The 22,177-nt window shown below is 49.7% G+C and overlaps 1 protein-coding gene across 3 annotated transcripts in view; it reads right to left on the reverse strand.

Annotated features, from left to right (window-relative positions):
• The window catches only part of LOC111153544 (very low density lipoprotein receptor), a 29,764-nt gene extending 13,717 nt beyond the window's left edge, over nucleotides 1–16,047 (reverse strand). For all 3 annotated transcript variants that reach the window (XM_022512617.1, XM_022512616.1, XM_022512615.1), the window contains exons 1-3: nucleotides 15,901–16,047; nucleotides 3,266–3,385; nucleotides 115–237 (exon numbers count right to left, since the gene is read on the reverse strand). In XM_022512617.1, coding sequence (XP_022368325.1) covers nucleotides 115–237; nucleotides 3,266–3,385; nucleotides 15,901–15,982 — 325 coding nt within the window. In that variant the 5' untranslated portion in view covers nucleotides 15,983–16,047. The remainder of the gene's footprint in view (nucleotides 1–114; nucleotides 238–3,265; nucleotides 3,386–15,900) is intronic.
• Nucleotides 16,048–22,177: the final 6,130 nt, after the last annotated feature.

Below are 22,177 nucleotides of genomic sequence, written 5' to 3' on the forward strand. Positions count from 1 at the left end.
CACACATCAAGGCAGGCCAAGGGAAATTACAACCAAGTTTTGGATGAAATAAGACTTAGAGCTACAAAACACGAAACAGCCTGGGAGAGTTATGGTCCAAAGCAAATCACTCACGGCACTGTTCTGGGTTTTCATCAGAGCCGTCTTCGCAGTCGGGATCCCCGTCACACTGCCACCGGCTGGGGACGCACTGGCCATTGTTGCACACAAAGTCTGACTCGGCACACGTCTTCTTCACTACGAAAGTTGATCGGTGGGGTTAAAGTCGTAGGCACCCGAGAGCTGATATTCCCACTGGGGGTGAAACTGCCTGTTGACACCTTTTACTCCAACAACAGAATGGAGCCTGCTAGCATTAAACTGCCAATATCCAGGCGAACACTAGAAAAATCTTTTTTCTTTTTTTTTTTTTGGTTTTTGTTTTTTTCTCCAGAGGAGCAAGATGGTCATTTGAGAGAGTTGGGAGATATGGAAGTCATGGTAAGACAGGGGTTGCTCCTTATCTTGCAACCCCAGGAGAACGTTTAAGCCCGGGTATAAACGAGGTCACATTTAGAATCCAAGAGTTGGACTAACATCAACTAAAAGTCACAGAAGATGCTGTGGGGGCTGCCAATGTCCCCACATGAGGGTTAGAGTGACAAATCACCTGAAAAAGGTATCAATTCTGCTACTAATTCCAACAAGGGCAGGCCTTTTCTCCTGTGATTCTGGTGACCATGCAACTTGTCCAAAATGGGACAATCAGCGGAGTGCGGACACCGAGAAGTATGCCGGGAAGACAGGCATAAATCTGGACTCTCCTAAGCCAATTGGGCAGCTTGGTCACTCGCCCACCAAGTAGTCAGAGACAGCAGGGAGGGTCTCCGTAAGCAGCCACATAGGGTGTTCTAGGCTCCTCCTTCCCAAGCTGCATTCTTCCTTGCTCACGTGCCTAAATTTCCAGTTTTCACTCTTCTTCCCTAACGAATATTCTGTAATGGCAAATCAGCCAAAAGATGACAGTTTGCTAAGAACTAGAAAGGGATTGCTTCAAGTCTGGGGTCTGAACTAGGGACAACTTGCAGAGTGTAATCGCTGCCCCCAGCCCCCCACCCCCCGCCTCGGACACGGCGCAACAGGGAAATAGAGTGATTATCGCCCATTCTGACAACTCAAAAGATGTGGTGACAAATCCTGATGATCCAAAAGGGATAATTCTTCCCCATGAATTGTGTAGCCAAGGAAACAAGAAAGGCCACCTTAGCTCTTAGATTCACACCTGTTTCTAAAAATCACGGAAACGCTCAAACCCCAGTATTAATGGTGAAAACGACATCCAGGCTCGCACGCTCCTGAGCGTGTCGGAAGGTGAGGGAGTGTCTGCGGAGCTAGTTTGCGGCAGTTCAGCCTGCGGTGGTCCTCTGAAGAGGATGGGGGGAATCATTGTAAAGAGACCACGTGGTCTGAGGATGTATAAAATGTTAAGGGAGTAGGCAAGACGGCTGTCCTACCAAGTGCTGATACTAATGATAAACAGGGACAGAAACTTGCCAGAGTTCCTCTCTCTCCGTTCTGAACACAGACTGGGAGGTTAAAGAAAGGCTGTTTGAATTGGGCCTTAAGAGATGGATAGAAATGTAGGTGTGTCACAGGGGAAGAGGTCTACCAGTTACCCGCTCAGAGGGTCTACGTTACTCATTAATCCGGTGAGCCTTGTGCTTGTAACAGACTGAGTTGGGGAGGGGGGTGCTGAGGGGAACACATGACTTGTGGATTCCAAGCGGCAGTTGACTAAAAATGCTGGTTGACATGCCTGAAAGAAACAGCTCTGCTGACACTATAGCCCAGTTCAATATCAAGACGGCGGGCAGGAAAAATACTAAGTGGCTTTACGAGTTTTAAGCAACTGTGCACCCGTTTCCCTTCCAGGGAGGAACATCTCAAAATAAACATGCAGAGCTTCCCTGAGCAATGTTCCCACTCTCCTTCTCTACCTGCATACCCAGGAGGCAGAGACCAGTGCTGGCCAAGGATATATTTAATTTTTCCCATTTCATGGGATTTCGAGTACACATATTTACCCTCTTACCTCTTCCAAACCCTCCTTCTGTGTGTCTAGAAGTTATTTATGTGGAGACTATTTTAGGAAGAGCCAGCAGTGATCCCTAAGATGACCCAGGTTAGCTGCTACTAAGGTAGTCAGATGGCCAAAGCAGGCTTCTGAAACACGAGAATAATTACTTTCTAAGAACAATGGGTTTTCCCATCGTGAGCTCCCATGACGCTGCTCAGCGTAAGACAAGTGCCATGATGCCTACGTGCTGCCATTTTTGTAATGACGCATGAAGAAGCAGGGGAGGGCATAACGAGATGGCACTTGAAGCTACCTGCATTTACCTTCTATTTTTCTTCTGTATTTCTAGTTTATAGAGTGGACATCTTTATATAACATCCTTTAGAAGGCAAATCACCATGTTGTCACTGACATCCATACAATATTGTTTCAGGATTTTTACACCAAAGAACAAAAGGATCAAAAAGTAACCTTCAGCATGTATTCAAGAGAACCTAAAGGCCATGTTGACATGTAGTTCTCAGCTGTTGTGGCTCAACATAAGGCATTTCTCACCATGATCTTTTGGTCATTGTGGTTATGTGCATACCAGTAGGCATGACGGTCTATCCCCGTTCTCTTGGGGAAAGATTGTCTTCTGCCCTGCCCTAAAGCTTTAGAATTAGCATCTATTGTAGGCAGAGGCTTTTTAAATATCCTTATCTGATCTGTGATCTGCCCTGGCCTGGAGTTTCTATGTCAGGAGTTTATGAACCTGCTGAAACCTAAGGGGATTTCTTACTATTCATGACTTAAAAAGTCTCTGCCTACAATAGATGCTTTCTTTTTGGGGGTATCAGGGCTATTTGAGAATTATAAGAAGAAAGTCTGTTCTAAGCAAGCTTCTGTCTCTACTTCTAGTCCTCCCATCCCCTCTCCTAGCTTCCCATACCAAATGTCTGCCTGACCTACGATAAACCAGGTCCTGCCATTTCCAAGGACCCGCGCTCGATCGGCAACATTCCACACACAGGCTGGTAGTCCCGTGTCAAACACTGAACCAGACTGCTCTAGAACAGGATGTATAGACTCTTGGGACCCTGGGGTTCAAAGCAGTTCTTACGAGCAGCCTCTTATTTTCAGAATTGCGTTATTTTCAGAGCATCACGTTCAGTGACGTGTGCGCACCCTTGTGAGGTGGCCCAGGACACTGTCAGGCTCCTTACTCACCACAGTTCTTTTCATCACTGCCGTCAGCGCAGTCTTCGTCCCCGTCGCATTTCCACAGCAACGTAATACAGCGGCCGTTTGTGCACTGGAATTGGGAGGGTTCACATTTGGCTTTTCTTCCTAAAATCAAGAGGGAGCACTTAGCTAAGCTGGGATGCAAGCGTGGGAAGTTAGGGATGCAAGTTACCCAAAACCCGTGGATACGGTCCCTCTCGGAGGGACCGCTGCAGACTCAGCAGGGTAGAATATTCTAGTCGCAGGGCTGGGCGGGCACAGGGGCAGTGATGGACAGTTATTGAGTTCTTAGCAGGGCAAATGCCGTCTGGAGAAGACTAGATTTCCCAGCCTCTCTTGCAATGAGGCACAGCCTGGGATGGGGCTAAGGTCTGGCTAGTGGAATATAAATAGGAATGGTAAGATAGAACTTCTGGGAAATATTGTCAAAGGGATGGGGGCCCATTTTCCTTCATTCCTTTCTGACTCCTGAAAACTGGGCATGGTGGCTGGAGTAGTGATTCTGGACCAGTGGGGTCAGACCAAGAGAAAAGGAACCTCAATGGCCCAGAGGCCGCAGGGAGTTGGATGGGACTCACCTGCCCGTGGCCTCATTTCCCTCATTTGCTGAACTCACGAGTGTAGCTATAATACAGCCAAATCCAAATCCTTTCATAGCCTTTCTTGGCCACATTCTATGCGGTTCACGGATGATGTTCCCATTACAGGCAAACTGAGGGAGATTTACAAGGGGCCACAAGGAGGGGCTGAACAGAGGTAGAATGCTTGGCTCCTTGTCTTCGAATTTGAGGTCTAATTAGAAAAAGATACGCTTACAAAACACCTTGGGGATAAAAATCAAGAAGGGACAGTTGAGAGGTAAAGGGAGATCATTCTTAGCGACGGAAGAGAATGAAAGCAAGGGAGAGCCACAGACTGGATTCTCTTCCTCTAACTCTCTGAGTTCCTATGTTTGATGTATGGATGTTTAATTCACAGGGTGGCATGAATGAATCCTTGTAAGCAGAGCACGTAGTTTTGTTTTTTGTCCTTGCCTGGCACGGGACAGCTACCGTTCGGGTGTTTCCTATCCAGACGTGTGCCTATCTGGAGGGGTGATTTCTTTGAGCAACAAGGCAAGGGTCTAGCTGCTTAACAGACATAGACTGCAAATATTTGGGTGCCTCAGAGCTCCTGCAGATGACAGAGGGAGGCCTATCCAAGCAGAAAGCCTTCCGACTTCCTGCCACCTTCCAGCATCAGCAGCTGGTTTAAGAACAGACGCGCCGGTGACAAGCACGGGCTGGAACTCTTGTGCTGGGCACACAACACTCCCATTGGCCTCCCGACTGTCAGCTACTCCCGGCTCTCTGGGGGCAGCCTATGCTTTGTGGCTAACTCCCAAGGAGATGAGAATGCGGTCCAAGTCACCCCCATACGGGGGTGGTGGCGTTCTCGGGAACGCAGTGTTTTCGTAAACCGTGTGTGCCACTCTGCTCCCAGGCGTCCCGTGAAGCTGGGATCCAGATAGAAAGCAGTAGATTTTGGTGGCATTTATCTCTGTTTCATACCATTTGTTCATTCCACAAGTATCTTACTGGGCATAGATATCAGGGATTGAGGAGGGTAGAGGTTGGCAGGAAATGTCAGGGGCTGGTTTTAATCCTGTTCAACTGAGTAGGAGAAGCAGCTGCCTCCCCCCCCATCACTGTAATCTCAAGAGCTTGTCCGTGTTCTCCGTGCTGGGGCGAGCTGTAGCAGCGCCCCGGATTCAGTTCTCTATCCCCCGAACTTTGAGAGCTGTGCTAAGAACCTACTTAGAGCACTTCATTTAAAAAGAAGCAAGCATGCGATTTGCCGTCAGACAACATCGACGGAAATCTAGTTGGAGAGAACAGGCTGCGGTTAGGAGGCTCCGAATTTTTTTTTTTTTACTGTGTTATGTTAGTCACCATACAGTACATCATCAGTTTTTGATGCAGTGCTCCATGATTCACTGTCTGCGTGTAACACCCAGTGCTCCATGCAATCCGTGCCCTCCTTGATACCCATCACCAGGCTCACCCATCCCCCCACCACCCTCCCCTCTGAAACCCTCAGTTTGTTTCCCAGAGTCCATAGTCTCCCATGGTTCATTTCCGCCTCTGATTTCCCCCAATTCACTTTTCCCTTCCTTCTCCTAATGTCCTCTATGCTATTCCTTATGTTCCACATATAAGTGAAACCATATGATAATGGACTCTCTCTGCTTGACTTACTTCACTCAGCATAATCTCCTCTACTCCCATCCATGTTGACTCAAAAGTTGGATATTCATCCTTTCTGATGGAGGCCTAATATTCCATCGTGTATATGGACCACATCTTCTTTATCCATCCACCTGTTGAAGGGAATCACTACTCTCTTCCACAGTTTGGCAACTGTGGCCATTGCTACCACGAACATTGGGGTGCATGTGGCCCTTCTTTTCACTACATCTGTATCTTTGGCTCTGAATTACTTTTAAAGGTTTTCAATACCAAAGTTTGCTCAGTGAAAAAGAGACAAAAATTCAGACACTGATATCAACACACTCAAAAAGGTAGGCACAGGGGCGCCTGGGTGGCTCTGTGGGTTTAACCTCTGCCTTCAGCTCAGGTCATGATCCCAGGGTCCTGGGATCAAGCCCTGCACTGGGGTCTCTGCTCAGCAGGGAGCCTGATTCCTCCTCTCTCTCTCTCTGCCTGCCTCTCTGCCTACTTGTGATCTCTGTCTGTCAAATAAATAAATAAAATCTTAAAAAAAAAAAAAGGTAGGCACATAATCAGGCTTCGACAGGGGTGTAGGCACTGAAGATCTTAAAATTGACTTCAGAAGCTACAGATTTCCTAGACTCTCAAGCCGGCCTGCGATCAAATACAGGCACACAGGTAAAATAAGGCTGGCGTTCAGCGCACCAGCATCTCCAAGAGGGTCTCTGAACCTAGTTGTAGCAAACTAATTGTGCGCAATAATAAATGATATTAAAATCCCAGAAGCAGTGCTTCCAAGTCAATACTGAACAGTTTCAGGGCAGAGAGACAAGCATGCTCTTGGTGTTTATTCCAATACCGTAAGACGAAAAGGAGTTTCATTTCTACCTTTGCATATCTGAGATACTGCCACTTCGCCTGATTTTCCTAAACCTTCTGCCCAGTTATCTTAAAGCTGTGTTTTCGCCAGGACACTCGCAGGGCTCTGCATTTAGGGAGAACGGTGCGGGGGAGAAGGGAAGAAGAATACTGCATGTTGCTTCTCCTTGACTAGATGAGCAGGGCGGGGGTCACAGGGGCTAAGTCTGGCTGGCTGCCTTTCTAAAGGACCCTCTCTTTAAAGAGAGGTAAGTAAAGACTATAGGCCTGATGGCTGTGCCTCAGTTTCTTGTTATCTAAGGACTCTGTTATAACAGACTACTCCCAGGCAGAAAGCGCTCCTGGTTCCGTTGAACTCCCCACCCTGCAAAGTGGCCAGAGCCCCCCGCCCCCCCCCCCCCCCCCGGTACTGGGACCTCAGCCAGACTGCAGGGCTGTGCGTCTTCTGTCCAAGGTTCAAGAAGATTCTCCCTCACACCTCCGGGGCTCAGCTGGGAATGACGTTTTACAGAGCCTCCAGGAGGACCGACAGCACCAAACAAGTTAAGCAGCTTTGGGTTTCCAGAGCTTTGGGGGATTACGGGGTTGTGGACCCAAAGTCTATTTTCATCCATGACAGTTACGTCTCAGGTTCAGCATTCTCTTTTCATAAAGGGAACAGGCTGAGCTTGAAATCATCTCCACCCGAGGTGCTTTTGTGGATTTTTTTTCCCCCCAAGACTTACTTATTTCAGAGAGAGAGTAGGAGGGGAGGAGAGGGGGAGAGGGTGGGGGAGAGAGAGTTCTAAGCAGACTCTGCACTGAGCTTGAAGCCCGACGTGGGGCTTGACCTCATGACTCTGAGATCACGACCTGGGCCGAAACCAAGAGTGGGATGCTCAGCTGACTGGGTCACCCAGACACCTGCCCTGCCCCCCGCCCCGGTGCTTTTAATTCTTAGACTAAGCTAAAACCACCAATGCCTCAAAAAATGACCCTAGAAGTAGAAGCTCTAGGCAGCCTGTATCCCCAGACCTATCTGCTCAGAAAGGTGAACAGTGGGGGAAAAATGTGGTTTTTAGCAGGTTCCTCAAAGCCACAGGGTTTCATAGGAATGCTTTAGCACCAAAAGTATGGTTAAAGTTGGGGAAAAAAGGCTGCGACTGTGGGGAACCCTGTGTGTTTTGCCTGTTTCAACCAGGAAGGTTTTCTGTTTCAATACTAGGGTTTTGTGTAAGCATTTGGAAAGGGTTCTTTCTATTGCTTTAAGAAATCGAACTGTTGGCCTCCATCTGGGTTTTCTTTCAGCTCTAATACTTAGAATGAATATCCCTGCCCCTCTGGGTCGGTGTTGGGGGCGGTTGGAAGTCACTGGCACCTCGTCACATATGTACGTCGTCACAGCTGTTCGCATTTGTAATGAATGAAGGCCCAGGAGTGTCAGAGGCTAACTCGTTAATTCTGTCCCTCGCACGGGGAGAATCAGATGCTGCAAACTTTTGACATCAAGGTGCCTTGTCCCAGGAGCCTTGCTTACCTAAGGAGTGAGTGCTGCTACCCTGTTGGCAGGTCACTGGCTCCAAGAAACTCGGGGGTTTACATGCATAGAGAAGTCAGCCTGCTGCTGTCTGACTGTCCCTGCAAGGGTTAACGGGGAAGAGCAACAGGGAAGCTTCGGTGGAGAACTGCATAGACCTTCTAGTAAACACCCAGCCTTCTGAGTGGGCCATGCATTTCCCTAGAGGGCTCCGAGCTGCCCAGACTACAGGGAGGTTCTGGGTATCAGGCGCAGACCTGAACTTGAACTTGGACCGAGTGGCTCCGGCTGCCGCTCCACAGGGACTGGCAGGCCCAAGGAGTCCGACGGCTCTCCCTCTCCTCCTTGCCGGAGCACAAGGCTGTTATCTAGAGGAATTTCTTCAGTCCACTTGGTTCGCCACTTCGGGGCCGCCAAGGGCATTTATTTTTAGTCAGGCTCACTACTGCTGCTGCTTTCATGCCAATCTTTCTATTCATAGGCTAAAACTCATTTTAGGACAAGCAGATCTGCGAGTCAGCAGAGTGGTTTTCTCTCTGGAGAGGTTAGTGAGTGAGAGGGAGGAAGGAAGACGGCCCCCGCCGTCAGGCACAAAGGCTGTGCTCTGGCCCTCACGTCAGCCTCTAAAGTACTTGGAAGAACCAGCTAGAAGCTGTTCAACACTTCGGTTCATCCTTCGGATTCACTGAAATAAATGAATCTTACCGTTCACTTGTCAGTTTCTCCACAGACATCGGTGAGATGATCTTAAGAAACTTGGATAAACAAGTTCTTAAAATTGTTGGCCAAACACGCCCCTAAGACTTTCAATTCACACCTAAATTCTAAATTCTACACTCTGAACGCAACTATTCGCCCTTTTATGTATCAGGAAAGAGGAGAATGGACAGGGGTAGCGTGGTTCTTACCCAAGATCAGCCTACGCAGAAAGCGAAATGGAACCCTGGGCAGTCCGGCTCCAGAAGCCTCGGCACTGAGCACGCACACAGCCTAGAGCACCTCGAATTCAGGACAGCTTCCTGCTGGAATATTCTGTCGCTTTTGCTTTTGGTAATTTGGGTAGTAGAGTCCATTTAAATCGATCCAGGATTAGGCAGTATTATCTGCCAAGACGATACTATCCTAACACAGTCTTACTATTGAAAGACAAGGCTGTCTTCCCTCCCTGCCCCGTTTTCATAAGGGAAAAAAATAAAAAAAGCCACTCGAGTATCCTCAGCAGGGTTTTTCCTAGAAGGACGTTAGGGCTTGGCTTTCTAGTCTAGGGAACATTGGTCAAGTCAGAGCATATTGGCAAGTTATTCATTACTGTGGGTCGTAGAGGGCTAGTGCTGGGTCGGGGGCGCTCCTGTTCTTATTTGCACCTGAGTCCCCACAGGGCTTGTTAGAACCTGTGCTGGGCCCCTCCTCCCAGATTTTCAGGTTCAGCAGGAGCAGAGTGGGGCCCAAGCTTGCCTTTCTGTATTCCCAGATGGTACTGACCGCTACTGGTCTCCAACCATACTTTGAAACCACTGCCCAAAGGTGAGGAGGCTACGATCCAGCCCACCATGGAAGTGACTGGGTCAATTTCAGGGTTGGAATATGTAGTCTGGGCGCCATAAGCCACATGCCCATCACCGGATGGGCATGGGGGGTAAATGCCACACTTGCAACAGACATTATGGTGACAGTGTGAGGCGAAACATCTGTACCCATTAGGTAGGTAAAATCTAGATGCCTCAACAGGCATGCATGGTGAAGAGGTTCTCCTAAAATCTGTCTTCTCTTTGCCAGAAGCCCCTATCCTTGAGGGGCTCCATCACTTCCTCTAAACCCTCAGTCCCATAGTGAGCCTGGGTTCTTCTCCCCTAACATTTTGCCACCAAGCCCTGGCCCTGTCCAGGCTGTCATCCCTCACTTGACCTAAATGTGTCTCCTGTCCCTCTGCCTCCTGGCCGCCACATTCTCTATCCATATCAAGATGGCGATTTAAGCAACCTAGAACAGCTTGAAGGGCCCAGGATGGGATCACGTCTCGGCTTCTCACTGGCCCCAGGGCTGAGTTCAGTTCCCCACCTACTTCCCCCAACTTTTCCCAGTTGGTGGCCACCAGCTATCTGCTCAGAGTATACCCAGGGATCCCCAGGCCTGTGCGCTCACTCTTGCTTGGTCTTGGTTTGCTCCTGTCCCTCCTGTGTACTTCTCTACTGGAGTGGGCACCAATGTCTCCCCTTGAAGGAGGCCCTCCAGTCTTTTCTTGACCCACCAGGTGTGGTCTGGCTCCTTCCCACTGGTCCATGGACAGCAGCCATGTCCAGAGACGCTTGCCCCATCTGCCTGTTTCTGTTTCTACACATGGGGATTCCCCCTAAGGAAGGGCCTAGAATTTATCTTTGTAGCTTGGGACCAGGTTCCTGATGTCTCAAGAATCTTTGGGCACTCGTGAGTGTTCCTGGATGGCTCAGCTGATTTACTAATTCACTAATAATGCTGGTTTGAGGGGTGCCTGGGTGGCTCAGTGGGTTAAGCCTGTGCCTTCGGCTCAGGTCATAATCTCAGGGTCCTGGGATCGAGCCTCGCATCGGGCTCTCTGCTCAGCAGTGAGCCTGCTTCCCCCTCTCTCTGCCTGCCTCTCTGCCTACTTGTGATCTCTCTCTCTCTGTCAAATAAATAAATAAAATCTTTAAAAAAAAAAACTGGTTTGAATTTTAGACTTTTTCTGAAGCATTCTTTCCAGCTTTTCTGAACCCGAAGCTTGTGACCAGTTCTCTGACCAGCTAGAATACTCTAGCTGGAAGACTCTGCGTTACAGAGTCCAGTTCCCTATGCCCATGGGAGTACATTATCCTTATGGCACTCAGTCATTTAAAACCCGTGTGCTTTCCCATATCGCTCTGTCAGAGCAAGTGTGTTAGTGTGGGCGTGCCAGCCTCATTTTCCTGTGAGGACCGAGCTTCCGGGACGCAGGGAACAGTAGTGGCAGCTAACTGGTAGTGTCATAAATTTGATATGTGGGACCTGTATTTCACTTGGGACATGCTTTCATGCTCTTTGGGAATGTTGGCCACAACCCGTTGCTGCTCTAATCCGATCACTTTCGTAAGGTCATCTGAGGAGATGGAATAGTATCTAGCTTTGTCGCATTAGAGTCTATGTTCTTGGTGACAACTGGGAAGCATCGTATTGTGTAACAAAGGTAGCAGGTGGGAACTCCAGCAACCTTCAACTGCTATCTTTGATGCCTCTTTTGTAATTTTATGATTAAGGCTTCAATGCTGGGTCTGCTCACTCCTCTCCAGAGCTTCTAAGCCAGGCTGTAGTTGGAGCACTGATATCCTGATTTGACTTCCCCACTAGACCAAATGCCATGATAGAAAGGACCAACTCCCTAGTTACTGTGTCCATGCCCACCACCATGCCTGCTGGTGCCAAATGGCACAGGGTAGGTGCTTCATAGATGGATGTCAAGTGTTTTAAGTCGAAGTATGAGGAATGTCGGCATCAACCTACCACCTAGTTCGTGAACCTACAGATCAGTTAATAACTCAGATCTTGGGAAGTCTTCTTCGGAAAAGGAAAGATTAGAGGCAGTCTACAAAATAGAAACCGTGTTAACTCAGTGTTTGGGGGGAAAAGATCTGACTGAGATCTAACACGTGAAGTAGTTTGCAAATGTCTGTCAACTAAGGTTTTATCATCTCTCTTGCTTGGCAAATTGCAAGCCCCACCCCTCCAGCTCCCAAAACCACATCTATATACACAAAGGCTCCTAGCCAGTAGGGCCAACCCAGAACCCAAGTTGGTGACAAGACCAACCACTCCAGCCAGTGGTCCTATCTTAAAGTTTCTGCCTCCAAAGTTACTTCTTAATGCAAGAGTGTGCATACCCTTCCCCTCCTCCACCGGCTCTGGAGCATTTCTAAAATTTAAAGTCATCAAAGGCTCTCCAAGCAAACATTAAGCCCCCCCCACTTTTTTTTTTTTTTTTTTGCATAATCTCTGTCCTTAATATCATGGCACCTGGGAGGCATGCATGCTCTTGCTTAACTTAGAGCCCCTGAATAACCAGCAGGCCCAAGCTTTCCTAGGACACATCACATAAGGGAAGAAGTACGCTAACTTTACGGTATCACCTGCCATCTGCTTTAGTTCCTGCAGCATGGCTAGTGTGTCTAACCAGGTGGTATTAACCAGGCTTAGAGTTTTTATTGCTAAGCCAACAGAAGAGCTTAGCAAAGAGACACAGATTCCAACTGAAAAATGCAGAGTGAAATTATCAAGCAGGATTCTGATACAGGTAAGTCACACTGAGCCTGAAAGCTAACAAGCTGTCAGTCCTCAAATCTGCTAGCTAAAAATTCTTTAGCTGGGCACAAAAAATTGTCCCTGGCTGCTTCTGCTCAACAGGTACATTCCGCCCATCACCTGTGCAGAAGGTACTTTTGGACCCTTTGTCTTGGAAGTACTGTCCGTGTTGTGCCCTAAGAATTCTTCTGAGATGGACGTAGAGGAGAAGGGAACATAGTAAGCAATTTTGAGTCTATCAATTAACCATCTGGAGAGCAGCCCACCCTGAGAGGCTCTCCTAAGGCAGGTACATTTATCATAAACATCATTGCAGACCTTATCATAGCCCTTGGAGGCATTTGATTTCTCATAGGCTAGAATGGGAAGGTAGCTTTCCAAAGTAAATTTAACTGTGACTTAAGGTCAAAGAGGTAACTGCCTATCCTTGATCATTCGTCCTTCTACCAAAAAGGACAGCATCATTCACATTCTGTAAGAAATAGAGTACAGTCTAGGTACTTAACATGAGTTATCTGTACGTGTATGCTGTGCTCTGAGTCTTTCAGCCTTTGGATGGAAACCCAACGCCATATGTCTGGGAGCTCCCTGCTCCCTTGATTATGGCCATGTTCTACTCTGGGAGTTCTTGTGAAGTCTCACCAGGTTGATAATTCTGGAATCGAAGGGGCTTGGAGCTACTTTTCATCGCTTCTAAAATGGTAGTAAAACTGCTCAAGTGAAATAGAATTTATGGTTATTCAACTTTATGAAAGGCAGAAACACTTAAATCAGGACCTCACTGCTTTGAAGCATGGAGACTTCCATAATTAACCTTGCTAGAAATGCTAAGTGCTTCAGTATGCAATTGATCACGGTACAGTCGCAATACTGGGCTGCACTGCCGAACCTGGCCTTCATACACACACAAGGAATCTGGGGACACAAGCAGTAAAAGCCAAGAATCAAAACAACACAGGACGGACATTCTAGCTAAATGACATGTGAAGGGAGCAACAGGCCCATTCACGGGAGGGAGGGAGGGGCTCAGACTTCAGGAAGCTATCACTTGCCGGGTGATCCTCCTTTAAAGAATCTGGGCTCCCATGCTTGTTCTATGGTTGAATGAGGATTAGGATCACTGTCACAGTTTCCCTTGCTGCAAGGGGATGAGAGTTAAGTTTATTTTCTCTTCTCCCTCTGGGTTAAGCTAGCTAGTACTACTAGCTTCATGAACCTTTCCCCACAGTCAGAGAAGTTTCTGTCTCCTCTTCTGCTAGTTGCTAGCCATTTTAAACAGCCCTCCTAAAACCTTTGTTCTTCTAGGCTCTGGCTTTAATGAATATGTGGTACCCCACATCCTAATCTTGACTACCTTAGGCTGGAGGAAATGTACTAGAAATGTACTAGAATTCCCAAGGATTTGCAATCAGGAGTGCAACTCCACTCCTGAATTTCAACTTCTCTTGTTAGCCTGGTTGAAGTTTTCAGTCAGGATCTGAGAACATTCCTGCCCTGTCCTAGAGTATTTTAGACCAGTACCATGAGTGTATTTGGCGAGGGGAGGTATTGAAGGGGGGTGAGAAGAAGGGATGTATATAAAACCAGGACCAAAAGGTCAACTCACACACCCTGGGGCTTTGAACTTCAGAGAGGAGTCAGTCTGGGCTGGCGTAAGATCAGTATCTCCTCAGCCAATCCCAGATTCTATCCGGTGGAAAAAACGATGTGCCCCCTTTCCTTTGAAAATTTATGTCTTGCATGGGCTTTTGTTTTTCGCTATTCATGGCATGTCACATATTTCACATGTGACACAGGGGAGTCAGGGGGACCCTCACCTACCTCATACAAGGCCAACTAACTCATTTCAACAGTTCAAGGGCATTCGCAGCGTTCTGTAGAATACAGTTAACCTCCAAGGGAGAGTTATTACATGTTACATTAAAAGAAAACATGCAGCAAAAAACCCTTTCTCTCACCTCCAGGAAGGTTGTTTATCAAGAGTTTCTGGTATACCTTAGTCTTTTGAAATGTTATGAAAAGTATAATACAAGTCATGGTACTATTCCGAGAAATCATTTAATAAGTTAGTATTGCTCATCCATTAATGATTAATGTTCCAGTCTGAAAATTCTTGTAGGCAGGCCTTTTCCAGGCCCTGAGGTTTGTTACCCATCAGAGGCTGTCTCCACGACTCGCCTTTTTCCGGGAGTCCAGGTCGGGGAAAGCTTTTGGGAGAACAGTGCGAGGGAGCCTGTCCGGTGTTACGCGTTCCCTCACAGATCACACTTCTCAGGCTTCTATACGCTGACTTCGCGGAGCCATGTGACCAACCCAAACGTGATCGGGCGGCCAGCCAATCGCAGAGGGCAGAAAAGCCCGTCCCAGCTTCACACGCTCGCTCGGGATAGTCCGAGCCAAAGGGCAGGGGGGGCATTGGGAGGCTTCGAACTCCCCAGGTATGGCCCGAGACTGCTTGACCGCACACTTTAAAGTTGGCTCACTTCAGGAGCCACGTGACTGCAGGCAGGCGGGCCTCCCGAGCCACCGGGCGGTAGGAGCTAGGACTCTGGAATGGGTGCTCGGATCGGGGGCAGCCTTCTGTCCACTTCCCCGGAGCTGGCCAGCAGGGCCCTCCGCGTCCTGTCAAGATCACTTCAGGGACGCGCCGGGACTCTGACCGAATCCGTGGAAGGGCTTCCTGTCCTCTGCCCAGGAAAGTTGTGCGGCTCCAACTGGGAGAGTGGCCGAGGACGGGGCTCCCGGGCCCAGTGCGGCAGACCCGGGGCGCTCGCAGTAGTCCCCAGCGCCACACACCAGCTCTCTCGCGCTACTCCCTTTGATCTATTGTTTGGAATGAAGGCTAATTACACAGTCACTAGATTAGGACTCAATTCCTCTCGAGGAAATCTCACCGGGAACGAAGATCAGCAAACTAACCTGATTAAGTCTTCCTTGCGCTCCCCCCCCCCCCCCCCTCAGCTACACTGGAGACCCGAGAGGTTTACAAACACGGCGCGAGGGGGGCGGGGAGCGGGGAAAAGAGGTGAAACACCCAGCGGGGAGTCCTGTTTGAGACCGCACTCGTCTTCTAACCCCTACTCCAGAGAGACCACCGGCGCCCGGGGAGTCGCAGTCCGGGTGCGCAGGCTGCGCACTTGAAGTGGCTCCCTGGAGCCTCCCGGCTGCCGCCCATCGAACGTGCGCCCGCTCACCGTCACCAGGGACTCGCTGCCGGGACCCGCACCCGGCGCCCCGCGTCCCCGGGGGCGCCCATCCTCGACCACCGAACACTCCCACCCCCCCTCAAGTCCCAGGAGCGTGCCCCGGGCTCCCGCGCACCGCTCGGCCCGACCCGGCCCTCTGCCTCCTTCCTAACACTCCGCCTGGCAGAGCAGACAGAACCATTGTTCAGAGGCTCAGAAGCCCACATTCCCCAGCCCCGGCCAAGCGGGGTGAAAAACGGGGCAAAACAGTGGCTTTGGGGGACAGAGTGTAAGGGAATGAAGACTAGTTCAGGCGAGGCTTTAGGACACCCCAAATCCCGCTGTCCCCCAAGCCCGGCTCCCCGTGGCCGCGGCGCTGACAGTCAGCTCAGAGGCGCCACCAGGGTTGGGAGGGAAAGAAGGCGAGCAGAGCGGAGAGGCGCCTCCTAGGAGGGGGGTGGGCAAAAGGAGACCCGCGCCTCGGGGCCCCCAGGCGCCCCGGCTGGGTCCGGGCAGCCGGCGGAGGGGCGCGTCCTCACTCACCCGCTCCGGTGGCGCGGCTTTCCCGGGGCGCCCAGCACAGCGCGAGCAGCAGCCAGAGCGCCCAGCGCGCGGACGTGCCCATGGTGCCCGCCTGGATGGTGCCGCCGCCGCCGCCGCCGCCGCTCGCTAGCTCCGCACAACAAGTTACCAGCCCTTCGCAAAGGAGGAAGGAGGTGGGGGCGGGGAGGGGGGAGGGGGAGGAGGAGGGGGAAGGAGTTAGAAAGGGGGAAAGGGAGCAGGGAAAAGAGGGCACCCCCTCCCCTACAACTTGCACAATCTCCTCCCCACCAGCCAACCCACCCACCCACCCACCCACCTCCCCGGGCCGCAGCAGCCGTGCAAGCGGAGCCTGCCGGCAGAAAATAATGCAGGCGCTGCAGAGAAGGGGAGGGTACGGGAGGGGAGGGGAGGGGAGGGAGAGGGGGTGGGGAGCCGAGAGCAGAGGAGAAGGCAGAAGAGAGCGGAGCCGGCCGCGGAGCACCCACACTGGCGGCTGCCGGAGCGCGGGGTGAGCGGGGAGGAGGGGGCAGGAGGGGGAGTGGTCAGCGACGGGGGGGGGTGGGGGGAGCAGCGGCTTCAGCCCTCCTTTCCCCCCGACGCGCTGCTCTTGTGAGCTCTGGGCAGCCAGGTCCCTGCGCGGGGGTGCGGGAGTGTGTGTGCGTGCGTGAGTGGCCGCGGCCGCCGCTGCCACCCGGGCTGCTCCTGGGGCCCGGCTGCTCCGCGCGTCGGCCCGGGGCTCACGGGGGCCCGGGGCGGCCGCTGGTTGGCTCGCGCGCCGCCCTCGCCTCCAATCCCCGGTGCCTGCCCTAATTTCCTGATCTCGGGAACCTGCCGCCGCGGCAGCTGTGCGCTCCCTACAGTCCTTACTGTACCCTCCCGGCCGGCGGCAGCGAGAGCGGCGGCCGCAGCGGTTAGCGCTGATGCAACTCGCGCTGCTCTTGCCACCGCCTGCCCGCTAGCGGGGCCGGCGGCCGGGGGGACCCGCGGCTTCCAAAGGCAGCAAGCATCTCTCTCTCCCTCTCTCCCTCTCTGCCACCCTCTCCTGCGCCCCAAAGGCAGGCTGGTACTGTGAGGCCGGTAGGTAGCGGCTTCCTCAGGCCTCCTCCCTCCACCTGAAAGTGATGGAGCGGACGGGCTCGAGACCTTCGGGCTGCTCCGAGGTGGGGTTCAGGGTGCCTTGTCTCAGTCGCACGCCGAGATGCCGTTTTGGCTAAAACTTGAATGTGCTTTTCAATGAGAGAGTGAGTGAGTGAGTGAGTGAGTGAGTGAGTGTGTGTGTGTGTGTGTGTGTGGCTTGTTCTCTGGGATAGAACGGGACTGAAATAACCCAGGCTGGGAGGAGGGAGATAGCCAGCGCAGCCCTGCATTCACTCATCAACCATTAGAGTTAATTGCTAATTGCACAAAATGATAGTTTGAGGGCCTGTAATTAAAAGCTTAACCTTTTCTTGTTTGCGGGGGGGGAGGGGGGGACCTAGGTTTATTCTTCTGGATACACTTTGTAACATTTAATTATAAGGCTTAAGAAAAAAGGAAGTAGGGCAAGATTCCCGTTAAGGACTGATTCTTGTTTTGTGCCTGGCAGGACCTGAGCCTGTAATTTGTTTTGTGTGTGTGTTTATTTCAGTTTTCTAGCACACTTTCTCCTGGCTGAGGTGCACTGTCTCGGTGGTTTATTAAGCACTTAGCAAGAGTTGGAGCGCACAAGGAGCCATTTCTCCGTCTTAAATAAAGGGTTTACATATTTTCTTATTCTTTTCCTTTTTCTTTTTTTTTAAGTTATTTTCAGGTTGAAAATAACCCAAACTTTGCCAGTTTCAATAGGACCATGTTCTAGAGGTGTTCTGTTGGTGATCTGAGACGTGGTGGGAACTGCTTATCTATATTCTCTTTGCCCTGGTGCTTCTAGGCCTTTGTCAAGGCTAGCCATCAGAGGGGATGTTTATGAGGAACTTACTGTATCCAGGAGATGGCAAGAAAAGGAAAATTGCAGATCAGGATACATTTTAGTGGGGACAGGGGCATCAGGATTGCTAACTGATAAACATTAAGGGGTTTAACTCTTGTTTTGGGGGAGGGTTACACTATCACTCATTCCGAACGCTGTTCTGCCCACTCCATGATCGTACATTTAGTTCCAACTGCAGCCCGTGCACATGTTGCATGTGAAACTGAATTCGGATTTGTCTTATGCCGTTGGGTAGCGAAAATGCGTGTAGGTGTTGTTCTCCTAACAGGCATTAAGGTGTGATGGTAAAACCTTTGGGACACATAGCCTTCAATATTCTCAGGGTTTCAAAAGATCTGCAGATGAGGAAAGGTGGTAGAGGGGTGAGTGGAAGCCATATGGAAAAGCACAGTGTTAATAAACAGTCCGTGTGGCTTGCGTTTAGTCTTTCTCTCAGAGATCAATGCACGGGTACTACAAGCTAAACCCTGACATGGTACAATAGACTTACAGTTGACGAACATGTATTTTGCTTTCTGCTCCTCCAAGGGCTATGAATAAACTGTTGGTGACCTTAGCTGAGGCTCTGTGTTCAATCTGGTAGCTTTGTTGTTGAACCAAACCATAACTTTTAGCGGGACCTCTCGTTGGCTGTGTAACATAGGAAAATCACTGTGCCTCTCTGTGCCTGCCCTCTGACCTGTAAGCCGAGAACAAAACTAAGCCACATAAAGTCGGAGCGCTCTGTGGCCTCAAGGACCAGCTCTCTGCAAAGCAGTGATAGGAGAAAACAATTATAAGAAGAAATGAACTTAATACAGAAAATAACCGTGTAACCAAAACAAGGAATTTATCATGAGAGGAGACGGGTGTGGTTGAACCAACTGGTCTCAGGAAGGTGGACAGTGCTAGATTCAGAAGCCTTCAGGTACACGCAGAGGCAAGCATTCACTCCCACAGTCCATCACATTTATTTTTTTTGTGGAGGCAACAGGCTTTGGGCATCCCTGGGAGGTAGCCCTGTGCTTTGCAGTGGGCATAGGGAGATGCCAACCAGAGGAAGCTCAGGATCTGGTGGGGACAGCAGAGAAAGAGCACAGCCCAGGGATGCTCAAGGTTCTGTGAGATTATAGGGGAGGGTAGCTCATCTAGCTGGGGAACTAGGGTGTCAGAAAAGGCTTCCCAGGGCAGTTGACTCAGAGCTCAGTAGAGTCATCATTTTGACCAAGTCATGGTCACTTGGTAGGGTTGTACTTTCTGGCCCGACTATGGTTGAAATGCCCCACTCAAGTGCGAATTTGGGGCAAGTATTTGCGAGAAGTCACAGGGTGTCATTTGCAGAGTGGGGCATTTCATTGCTTGAATGAGACCCTCGCTTTTTGTCTGCTGTCTAATGATAAGAATTGTGCGAGATACGACGGTCTCACGGACCCAGTGTGAATGACTTCATGAGTAATTCTGCGCTGTCTGCATGTATCTGGCAATAGTCATAGAGAGTTGAGGTCAGCAAATGGCCAGTGGCCTGTTTTTGGACGGCCTATGAGTATAAGAATGGTTTGTATGTTTTTTAAAAGATTGTACAAAAAAACCCACAACTCACCCAAAAAGCAATAAATGAACTAAACAAAGAAGAAAAATATGCAGCAAAAATCATACGTTGCTCACAAAACCTAAAATATTTACTACCTGGGTCTTCGGAGGAGAAACTTGAAGCCTCTTTACATAGAGTGAATGCAAATAAACCTGTGTTGCGTTCATCTCCTGGGATTTTGTTAGCTTAGCCTTCCCTGCATTAACCTGGCCGATGCGCTGGGTGAATGGGGTAGGAAGACTGGGGCGAGCAGAGGGAACAGAGGCCAAAGAGTATTCAAGGAAAATGCAAGAGATGCAGAATGCTTCAAGGGTGAGTTTCAAGTGGACTAATGGTGGGGAAGAAGGCTAAGAAGGAGAGGCGGGACTGGCTTATGCGGAGACCTGTACGATGTCATGAGAACACTTTGCCTTCATCCTGTAGGCCATGGTGAGGACTGGTGATGGCCTTTCTTTTAAATTTTGAAATATTTATTGAGTCATGTGATTCACAAAGGAGTAATTATAAAATGCAGAGAAAAATAAATTATAAAGATTTTATTTCTTTATTAGAGAGCACAAACAGGGAGCGTCAGGCAGAGGGAGAAGCAGGCTCTCTGCTGAGCAAGGAGCCTGATGTGGGGCTCGATCCCAGGACCCTGAGATCATGACCTGAGCTGAAGGCAGATGCTTAACCAACTGAGCCACCCAGGTGTCCCAAAAAAGAATTTTTATTTTTTATTTTTTTAAGGTTTTTATTTATTTATTTGACGAGAGATCACAAGCAGGCAGAAGGGCAGGTGGAGAGAGAGGGGGAAGCAGGCTCCCCACTGAGCAGAGAGCCCCACACGGGGCTGGACCCCAGGACCCTGAGATCATGACCTGAATTAAAGGCAGAGGCTTAACCCACTGAGCCATCCAGGCGCACCCCACTGAAAAAGAATTTTTAAAAGCATACTCTGAATGCCCAGAGATATTGACATATTCTGTTTCTTTACTTTAAAAAAATGTATTTAATTTTATTCTCAGGGCACAGAATTGTATTGATATTACTATAATTGGTACAGTTATGTCTCTCTTTATTTGCTAATTTACTTCTGTAAATAATATATTTATATATATATATATATATATATATATATATATAAAAGCCCACTGCTACCTCCAAGTAATATAATATTGGCAGTAATACCTAGCTAAGTCCTTCTCTGGGAACACATCTAGCTCTCTTCCCTGGAGGAAACCATGGTTGTGATGGGTTTTGATTGGAGCTCTGATAACCAGTACATTCTAGAACGTTCACTCTGGCAGTGGTATGAAGAATGATGGAGTTGGGAAGCAGGTTGGTCTAGAGGAAGAACAATTAGGAGGTTCTGGTAGTGAGGGGACCAGGAAGAAACTGTTATTTGCACTCAAAACTGTTCATAGAATTCCTTTGTGAGATGTTTCTCCCCAGCCCTTTGGACATATCTCATAGAATAGTGTTTTCGAGAAACCCGCATAATCCATAAGGCTTCCTGGCAGTGTCTGCAGAACGTGCAGGTTCTCAGCTCCTCCCTTGGAGGTCATAACCCAGTGGGTATCATGTCTGTCCCAAGGGGCTGCGTATGTTATCTTACTCCGGCTGATTCCCAGGATGAGCCATGACTAAGAATCTTTCGGAGAGAATGCCTTCTTCGATGCAGTTTGAACAGCCAAGTAGCTTTACTTTTCTCAAATATGCATTCGTGTATTTGTCCAATTTCTCTGGGGTGGGTGGGGTAGGGCGCACAGAAAATGCACATGTGATGTTGTGGGTTGCTTTGCCTCAAGTCCCAATTGCCAGCCGGGAAGGGAAGCAGGAGTCATCATCAGGTCAGTTGCTAGTTGGAAGCTCTGCTTACCCCATGGCGGTACCACAGGAAGACGTGAAATGAACTTTCCCCTTTCGAAGGATTTTGTGACTTCTGACGCCTCCACTGTATCCTTTTCTGCCAGTGTGACAGCCCAGTGAAGTGCATGAAATTCACCCCACTGCAGACTTTGTGGGGAGGGCTTGATGGTCTAAACCGGCTAGCTGGTCACAAACTTCAGCTTCCATCGGAATCGCCTGGAGCCCTTATTCAAACAAGCATGGCTGGGCCCCACCCTGCAGTGCCTGGTTCAGCAAGTCTGGGATGGGTGGTGGAAATCCATATTTACCAGTCTCCAGACCATGCTGATGCCACTGGTCAGGGAACACACTTTGAGAACCACTGTTCTAAAGTCCCCAGCATAACCTCCTTCAGCCTCTGTGATTGATTCGAGGGTCTCAACCCATCAGCCCCTGGCCTTGTCCTGGCCGCATGGGTGGGATGCCTCAGCCTCACGCATATTACTCAGGTCTGTCCAGCTACAATGACGCGCAGGTCTGTCCAGCTACAATGACGCGCAGGACTGTCCAGCTACAATGACACACACGACTTCTGCTTCATTAGAAAGACACCCGTCGGAAGCAATGTGGTATACGGACCTTGGACCAGAGCTTGAATGGTGATTGTACCATGACCACGGAAGCCCGTTTGAAGGCCAGTGGCCTCCTGGAGAAGAGGCTGAGAGATTCAGAGAGATGGCACCCAGACTTGACCTTCAGCCCAACTGGAGGTCAGCTTCTCCTGCAAGCGCTGATTCTGTGGGACTTCTCACTTACCTGAGCCAGTAAATTCTCTTTGTTGCCTATGTCCGTTTGGACCGAGTTTTCTGTTAGTAACAAGTAACTGACTTAGAGAGGTGGCCTCTTGA

This window comes from Enhydra lutris, unplaced genomic scaffold (assembly GCF_002288905.1).
Source record: "Enhydra lutris kenyoni isolate GAN:26980312 unplaced genomic scaffold, ASM228890v2 scaffoldscaffold33, whole genome shotgun sequence".
Lineage (NCBI taxonomy): Eukaryota > Metazoa > Chordata > Mammalia > Carnivora > Mustelidae > Enhydra > Enhydra lutris.